The sequence below is a fragment of the Sapajus apella genome, unplaced genomic scaffold (assembly GCF_009761245.1).
Source record: "Sapajus apella isolate SASKATOON/1434 unplaced genomic scaffold, GSC_monkey_1.0 scaffold2, whole genome shotgun sequence".
Classification (NCBI taxonomy): domain Eukaryota; kingdom Metazoa; phylum Chordata; class Mammalia; order Primates; family Cebidae; genus Sapajus; species Sapajus apella.
In genome coordinates, this window is record NW_022436942.1 from 33,758,706 (window position 1) to 33,768,214 (window position 9,509).

The 9,509-nt window shown below is 39.2% G+C and overlaps 1 protein-coding gene across 1 annotated transcript; it reads left to right on the forward strand.

Annotated features, from left to right (window-relative positions):
- The first annotated feature begins 480 nt into the window (after window positions 1-480).
- On the forward strand, window positions 481-4,141 carry ATXN7L3B (ataxin 7 like 3B). The gene has a single exon (XM_032295902.1). The coding sequence runs from the start codon at window positions 817-819 to the stop codon at window positions 1,108-1,110; it is 294 nt and encodes a 97-aa protein (XP_032151793.1). The 5' UTR covers window positions 481-816; the 3' UTR covers window positions 1,111-4,141.
- Window positions 4,142-9,509: the final 5,368 nt, after the last annotated feature.

Here is a 9,509-nt window from a genome sequence, read left to right on the forward strand (position 1 = left end):
TTAGTGCCAAGTTTCCAGTTTTTTCACTCAAAAAAAGACCGAAAGATAAACTATACTGTAATTTGTTTCCTTGCACCATCTAGTGGATTTAAATGACAACTGCGGCATTGCTATAAACGACCATTAGTCAATCATGTAAGTCAAATTTTCAAACACATCCGAAGAACTGTTCCCAAAATAATGTTTCGAATCACACCACAACAGTGCATAAAATTACTATATTTTTCCCTTTTTCAGGGGATAAAGCTTGGGTGCTGAATTCATTTGCGAATGTTTAAATTTACAAATAAAGTAACATAAAATAGCATCCTCGCAATCTTCTAATAATCAGAGATAATGGAAGTCATACACTAAGTCAGCTTAGTTCATCCCGTTCATTTTCATAAACTCAATCGCTCTCAAAGCAGCAGCGCGTTAAGGAGAAGCCACAGCGCGTTAAGGAGAAGCCCCAGGAGTCTGCGCGGAACCAGAGCGCAGGCGCACTGAGGGGCGGAAGCGGGGAGGCGGGGCTAGGCCCGACAAGGGAGCGGAAGAGGCCCAGGCAGCTGGGTGAGGCGCTGAGACGGTTTAGCGTTGAGTCCTTGGCCAGGCGCAGCCAAAAGCCCCGCAACTCGGGAGACGCCAAAACAAACCGGAGGACTTGGGATTCCGGAGCAGTTGCCGCTGCCGCTGCTTCTGCCGCCGTGCACGCCACCGACCCGCCGCCGGAGGACTCGGCCCTGAAAGGCCTGTAGGCCTAGGCGCGGCCCGCGGAGCCAGACGTGTTGCTGCCGTGAGTAAAACGAGCGCCCTCTCCGCAGTCGTTTACGAATTAAAATGGAGGAAATTTCGTTGGCCAACCTGGATACTAACAAGCTAGAGGCCATCGCTCAGGAGATTTACGTAGACCTGATAGAGGATTCTTGTTTGGGATTCTGCTTTGAGGTGCACCGGGCAGTCAAGTGTGGCTACTTCTACCTGGAGTTCGCAGAGACTGGTAGCGTGAAGGATTTTGGCATTCAGCCAGTGGAAGACAAAGGAGCGTGCCGTCTCCCGCTTTGCTCCCTTCCGGGAGAACCTGGGAATGGGCCTGATCAGCAGCTGCAGCGCTCACCTCCGGAATTCCAGTAGCTGCAAAATGAGATTCTGAGAGTGGCCAGGACAATAACATAGACTGGTCCTGTGGCTTGAGGAGTAAGCTAAGTAGAAAAAAGTAGAAAAAAAAAAATCAGACAAAAGTTCTAATTCCCCTTGAAGATCCTAGCATTTAAAAACCCAAAGTGGATAATTTAGGAATCCTTTTTTAAAGTGTATCACCTTGAGCCAGCTCTGAAGCCCTCGGCAGGAGGAGCTGCACAGCCTGCAGGCCATGCAGTGCCTGTTGATCTCTAAACATACCAGGATGTGCGCAAGATTCTGTAGTGCCCCCAATGCACAGGTGAGCAGTGTGTGCCCAGCATATAAAATTTTTGGTTCCTCAGCTTTTCTGTCTGCCTGATGTCAAGGACTTCCAGGACAGTTTGGACATTACAGTTCATCGGGCCATAATCAGTGGCCTGCAGTGGGACTGCTCATTTGATATCTGAACCTCTGATATGGGCTTCTCTGAGACAAGTAAATGTCAGGTGCAAAATCTGGATACTAACAATTTCAATTTGGGAAATCCAAGAAAAAGAATTCTCAAGTTTGGTAGGGAAGCGCTGTAGCCCTGACTCCAGCAAGAAGAAATGGTCAAATCCACCTGTTTCCCAAAGGTACAGCCTTTGTAATGATTTCAGCTGACTTGAGGAGAAGGCCTAGCACTTGGCTGAGCAGTGCCCTCTTCCTTTCTCTCCAAACTGGTGGCATAAGCTTGGCGCATGGACAACTTGGTTGTCCAGTCAGGCTGAGGATTTGGCTGTGATCCCCTGGGGAGGTAGAGGGGACCTCTGCAACTATGCACGATCTCTCAAACTGCAAGATTCATGTCTGGATGTATTATGCTGTGGACATAAGTTTAGGAGGGTGGTCATTTCCTACTCTGGGTTACTGGTTACCTAGCTAGTCCATGGATGTGACTTGGTCATTAAGCCAGGTCACTAGCTGCCTCCCACCCTGGGGGCGGGACTGAACTATAGAAGAGCATCGCGGCTGTGCTGGAAGGAGGCTGTGATTTGAAAACAGCCCAGAGGGGATCTCTTTCAGCTGCCCTCAGTAATGTGAATGGGTTAGTGCTAGGTGAGGAGCCAAGGAGCAGGACTGGATTATCTCATCTGACTGCAGAATATTGATGAATGTTCCTGGTTCTTTGGTTGGGAAGTCAGAGCTCTGCTGTGGTGAACATCCAGACTGTCACCACCTTCCCTCTGTCCCTGTAAAGGGGCAATCCATTCCACTCGGTACCTTTTGGATCTTCTTGACAACAAGAGCAGTCCTTTTATTGTTAGAAGTCATAGAAAGACCTCTAGAATCTCCTGACTTCAGGGAATGGTATCGGGATAGGGGAAGATGGGAAGTAGCCACATATCAAAACTACCCTCCACTTTATTCCCTGAGTGAGGGTTTGTGAAGTATAAAGGAGTGGGAGCCCCGAGGTGAGGGGGAACGGTGCTGCTTTATTTGAAATGTTTTCTTACCTCATTCTGTGCCCCAGTAGGGGGTCCAGCCTCATATGTCTGGCTTGGCCCCATGTTCCTCCTGTTCCCTGCTCCACTGCCTATCTGGTGCCCCAGGTGCTGCTTGCCACTCCAGCTTTCACAATGACCAATTTCAGTTCAGCTCTTAATGCTCCTGCTTAAGCCTGCCCAATTTCTTTTTTCTTGGTCTCTGTTTCTTTTTTCCCCTGTCTTTATGGAAGACTCAGAGGAGAATCTTTCTTATGGCTCCTTCTGTTGGGATTGGAATTGGAACAGAACTTAATTTTTTGTATTTAAAATGCAGTGTCATGCCTAAGCATTTCTCCTATATAGGACTGCCTTGCTAGTGTGCCCTCTTGCTGTGTCTTACTTCATAAGGAGTTGTATCTTCCCACCTCCATTTCAATACTGCCTGTTAGGACCTAAGTAGAAGAGCAGTAAAGGCTGATTGACACACAGGGGAATGGAGTTGGTCCTTATCCATTCTCTAACCCTTGCTGTGCATGTATCCTCCCAGAAGGTACTGTTTGGACTGTATAGACTGATTTAGATTACATACTTTAGAGGGTTAAGGAAACCATAGAGATTGGGCCTTGGAACTGTCTGTTATTGCCTTCTCCTAGATTTGTGCTGATCAGCCTTGGGGCCTGGTTACAGATTAGTCTTCAAGAATTGCAATAACTTTAAAAAAAATCAAACCTTGTCAAGAGCTAAAATAATTTAGATATATCTTTGCCCTTGTAGACATCTAAGAGGATGAAGAAAGGAGAGTTTAACTGAGACTGTGGCCTACTCCCTAACAATGTCTTGGAAGCAGAATGATGGAGAAAGGCCAGAGTCCAATCCCTCTACCTTCAGATAGGGGACTCAGATCTTGAAATTACTGTTTTCTTTCTGACCTTTTCTCCTGGTTAGAGGAGGAAATAGGAAGTAGTTTGGAGTAATGGTTTATTCGCATTACCCCCTTTTTGTTTTTTGTTTTGTTTTTTGTTTCTAGCCCCTCTACCAATAGGGCAATAGCCCCCTGCCCTGCATGGGTATAAGGTGGGCTTGGTCCAACAGGTGCCCAGAGAGTACAGACTCCTTTCTGGGGAGAGAATGCTCCCTACCATATAGTTGACAGTGGTTAGGAACTCTCCTTTTCCCTACCTACCTTCCTTTTTAACAGCAGAGTTCGTATTTTCCCCTTCTTGATTAAGTGTATTGATCACCCTGCAATCAATATTATGTATCTGAGTGTGTGTGTGTTATGGGGGAAAGGGGTTCTTTAAAATTTCTGTGGTTTGTGGCATTTTCTTCCATACATTAGTTCCCACCATCGCATGCCCAGGGACCACTGCCTGGCATTATCGCATGCTGGGATCATTGGGGGAGGGTAGTGAAGCTCACCACTGTCCTTTGTTTTGGAGATTCTTATTTTTGCATAAGTAGTCCATCCTATACAGATAGCTGACTAACTGTATTTCCCTTTCCTCTATGGCTGCTGGTGTAAATAAGCTGCATCTCCCCATTGGTAAACAGTAATAAACAAAATTTTAAAAAATGGCTATTTGGACTCTGTATATTCTTCTTTTAAAATTGTATGTTTTCAGGCATTGACATAATAAGAGAAATGTTGAATTGCTGTTGAGCCTTAATACTTTCGCCCTAATGGGAGTTTTATCAGAATAGAGAAACTGTCCAGCCTTGTTTCTCAATCTAGACCTGCAAATTTAACTGTCTGTAGCATCCAGTGAAAGAGTCAAACCATATACAACCATCCCTTTTCCATATGAGGTAAGAAAGTGGTAAAATAAATCCAGTCCTATCACTAAAAGCCCACTGTGAAAGATAGTTCCATTTGAATTGAACTCAATGTATTTTAGTATATACATATTACCATCATTTTAAGCTAATATCCTTGCTCTCAAAAGGCAAATGATTCACAGCAGAAAATGATTCTGCCTTTCTAAAGATAATTTTTTCTCAATATTTAAAAAGAAAATTACCTTAACACTTTAGATCTTTCATTTCATTTTTAATAGTAATTCTGAGGTTTTTCATCCCATTCCTAACCCAGAGTTTGACCACTTCCCCTAGAAACTACTTAGTGTGTCCTGATCCGTCTTTAACTAAGTGTTCTAATTTATTTAAGTTTCATATTGTAAATAATATTTAGATTAATACAAATTACAGAAATGGATCTGGAGAAGAATCTCTGACTCAAGAGGTTACCTCAGGGAAGCTTATAGATGTGTAACCTGTTACTGAGTCTTAACTTAAAAATTTGATGTGTAAAACCCATGATGCAACCATAACGAGAAATTCTTCAAATGAAATTTCACCAAGATTAACTATTTTGCCTTAAATAAGATTTCTGCTACTTTTATGCAAATTCACTGTAGGGATCTACTATCAAATAGCTTTGATGTGCATCTGCAACAAATATTTTTGGTTCCTATTTTGTAGGTTTAGAGTTTAATTAATGTATTTAGTGCTAAGCTAGTTAGTTTCCTGAAAAGATAATTGCAAGAACTCTGCTTTACCAAACAGTTGACACTGGGACTTTGAAGGTTATTTCTTATGTTTTCTAACTGGTATGATCTTTATATTAAAGGAAAAAATAACACATTGCATACCTTTTTAACTCCCCATGTTTAGCGTACTAGAGTTAGCATTTTAACTATAGCATGTAGCATCAGGTCAAGAACCTGATAAATGATTGCTTGATGTTGACAAAGTTAAAATGAAGTGTACTGAAGTAACTAAAAATCCGGGAAGAACTTCATTTGCACACGTTAAAGTAACATTGCCTTCTCTTAAGACCTATCCAAAGTGTTGTAAAGTTTTTCTTATAATTTTTAAAAAGGGTTTATGAATAAACCATATGTGCTAAAAAAGCACAACAGTTAAATATATTTTCATGCTGGTGTTTAATTATGGTTAACGAATTGCCAGTTTTCAAGTCAGCCAGAGATCCAGATTTTAGAAGTTTTACTCTGCTGTGAAGGATTATGAGCTCTCTGATTTTCATTTATGTTTCAAAAGATGCCTATAATGTTGCTTTGGAGGACAATATTAGAAGTGATGTTCCTATTCAAAAAGGTTTTGGGGATAAACCTTAAACTCTTGGGGGTTTTTTTGTTTGTATTTGTTTTTCCATTTTTGAAAACATTTTCATCATATCTTCCTTGAGACTCCTTGGAAATAAGTGACCTAAAAAGGAAATATTAAATAGATTTTAGAGATGAAAAAAATATCTTCAGCAGCAGTGACTTGCCCATAGTTCAAAAAGCAAAAATTTGCAAGTGATGAAAGCAAAAATAGAATACTGGTGGTATGACTCTTAAGTCAGTGGATTTTGTTGAAGCAATGGAATAATAAACAACTAATTAAAAACAAAACAGAATGAAAAATCCATGATACTTATGAACAACCTTAGGGCAATGAATTTGAAAACAGAAAAAAAGGGAAGTCTATTTTAAAATAGAACTAAAAGTAACTTAAGGAATTGTTAATTTTTTAAGTAAATCTATACATCTATAACTTTTTAAAGAATCTCCCATCTATACCCCAATACACACATAAAAACCACACAATTAGAATTTTATAGACAATATAGCAAATGAAACAATGAAAACAGCAAAAAATATCAAGATGGATTTTATTTTAATGAAGATGGTAGCAAACCAACTCCTTTAAAATAACGAAAGTAAACATCAACAAGTCAGGTTAATCACCGAATGGAAAGATTTCAACTCAAAATCATCACACTACCATTAGAGAAAATCCACGTGAAAATTTGGATACTGAAAAATAGTTTGAAAAAATTCAATACCAACTTTTGCATAAAAAATAATGACATTAACAATATAGAAGCAAAAACTCAAGAACTTCTACACACTGCAAAAGGATATGTACCAAAAATCTACACCAGTTACTATGCTTAATATTGAATACTTGGAAGCACTCCCTTTAAAATCAGGAATAGAAGAAACAAAATTCTTACTTTTCTAAAATGATATTTACATGAATAATTTTATAGAATCTGGAAGCAGCTGTTCTCAAATGACATCTACATCTACATGGATAATGTTATAGAATCTACAAACATACCATTGAAAGTAGTAAGAAAATTTAGTAAAGTTGCTGGTTATAAGATCAGTATCTAAAATCAGAATACCAACATTTAAAAAGTGTTATTAAATTTAGAATGCAATTCAATAAGTTATAATGGTCCTATGAAATAATAGCACAAGAAAGGTGTAAGATTTTATGGAGAAAATAAAATTTTCTAATATGTTGGGAAAATCCCAAGTAGATGGAGAGAGGATGTTCATGCATAGAAAATGTAATCAATATCATTGCTCCAAATATGTGAATTTAAAGCAATCTGGATTACAATGCAAACAGATGTGCCCATGGACTTGACAAATTAATTTTAAGATTTATATGAACACCAGATGCTAGAAAAGAGAAGATTTTTCTGACAAATGTATATTGTAGTTTGGGGTGTAAAAACAATGGAATAGAATAGTGTTTAGAATTAGATGAAAACACACAAATTACACATTTATGTCTTCTTGCTGTGTGATTAAATTTGTACTATAATCAATGGAATATAAACCAATATATTGTTCTGGACTAGATTATCCATAAATAGATAATAAAACTGTGCTTCAGGCACAAAGTTAATTTCTGTATTGATTAAAGATTTAATGTGTAAAAGTAAAATGTCAAATCTTTCTAGAAAAAATTTAGGAGGATGTGTTTATAATTGTGTGTAAGGGGAAAATTTCTTTAAAGTACCAAACATAGAGAAAAGATTGATGTATTGGACCATAATAAAAATAGAACTTTCTGTTTATTAATTCATAGTAGAAACAAACCAATAACCTGATATGCTAGTTGTTTAGTTCTTATAACTGATAAAAGAGTATTTAAAAAATAGTTATACAATTGCCAAATGTACAACATAAAAGAACAACTCATTCTTAGAAGAAGAAATACAAATGGCCAAAAAATTGTAAAAGTTAACTTAGTTTCAGAGAAATGCAAACTAAAAACAAATGCTAATTTACCTTACTCAGGATGATTAATATTTTTTTTTTTTTTTTTTGAGACGGAGTTTTGCTCTTGTTACCCAGGCTGGAGTGCAATGGCGCGATCTCGGCTCACTGCAACCTCCGCCTCCTGGGTTCAGGCAATTCTCCTGCCTCAGCCTCCTGAGTAGCTGGGATTACAGGCTCGCGCCACCATGCCCAGCTAATTTTTTGTAGTTTTAGTAGAGACGGGGTTTCACCGTGTTGACCAGGATGGTCTCGATCTCTTGACCTCGTGATCCACCCGCCTCGGCCTCCCAAAGTGCTGGGATTACAGGCGTGAGCCACCGTGCCCGGCCTTAATTTTTTTTTTAAATGGTGATGATATCAACTCTGAAAGCCCGGCCTTAATTTTTTTTTTAAATGGTGATGATATCAACCCTGAAAGGCATATGGAGCAATTAAAACACTTATAAACTGCTAGTGGGCTGTAAACTGATTTTAAAAAAAGTTTTTAAAAGCTATTTAGAAATATCTACTGTAGTTGAAGACAAAGGTAACAAATACCCCAATATTTCCACCTGTTACAGCATTGTATGTAATAGGAATAAAATTGAAAGCAATATATCCACTTGAAATTTATATAGTCACTATGCAGAGGTGAGAATAAACCAGAGTAAACATGTTTTAGTAAAACATATCTTCTTATACTTTACTGCCTTTCATTTATGTTTAACAATAGGCAAACTGATGCAATATATTGTTTAAATAATTATGTGTATGTAATAAAAACTATACCAAAAATATTGGATCAGACTTCCACTTTCATGTTTATGGTGGTGTAGCTAGAAGACTAATTGATATGGGACATCAAGCAGTAACACTTGAATTGCAATTGAATGTAATTAGAAGACGGTTGATCATTGGAATAGTGACACTACCAACATTCTAGAGACCCAAGATATACAGCCAGAGGAACTCAGTCAATGAGAAAATTGGTCATAATGAAAAAGAATGATGTTTCAGAAGAAACAAAGCTGTCAACGACATTAGGTGGTATGTCAGATAATTTGAGATACGAGATACAGAACTTGCAAAGGATAAGCACTAGCCAGGCATGGTGGCTCATGCCTGTAATCCCAGCACTTTGGGAGGCCAAGGCTGGAGGATCACTTGAGGTCAGGAGTTCAAGACCAGCCTGGCCAACATACAAAATACAACGTAAAAATACAAAAGTTAACCAGGTGTGGTGGTTCGTGCCTGTAATCCCAGCTACTCAGGAGCTGAGACAGGAGAATTGCTTGAACCTGGAGATGTAGGTGGCAGTGAGCTGGGATCGCACCCACTCCAGCCTGGGTGACAGAGTGAGACTCTGTCTCAAAATAAGTAAATAAATAAATAAATAAAATAGAAGTATGCTGGGCAGAATTCTAGATTCCTGTCCCCTGGTTATTCAACCAAATAGTAATTTAAACACTGCTGTGAAAGGATTTTGCAGATGTAATTAAAGCCCCAAGTTAGTTGACCTTAAGATATGGAGATTATGTAGGTGGCCTTCACCCAATCGCATGAGCACATCAAAATCATGGTTTTCTTCATCTAGTAGTGGAAGAAGACTGAGAGATTTGAAGTGTGGGAAAGATTCAATGCACCATTGCTTGCTTTGAAGATGGACTGGGCCACATGAGGGGAATGTGGGTGCCTCTAGTAGCAGAGAGCGGCCTCCGGCTGACAGATAGCAAAGAAATAGGGACCTCAGACCTAAGGCAATAATAGGTTATGGATTGAATTTTGAAAAAAAAAAAAAAAAAACCCTGAATGAACTTGGAAGCAAATTCTTCATCAGAGCATCCAGGTAAGAGCCCAAATTAGCTAACACTTCATTGCCAGCCTT

Coding starts and splice junctions, on each gene's coding strand:
- ATXN7L3B (XM_032295902.1), top strand. CDS start 817: ATGGAGGAAATTTCGTTGGCCAACCTGGATACTAACAAGCTAGAGGCC.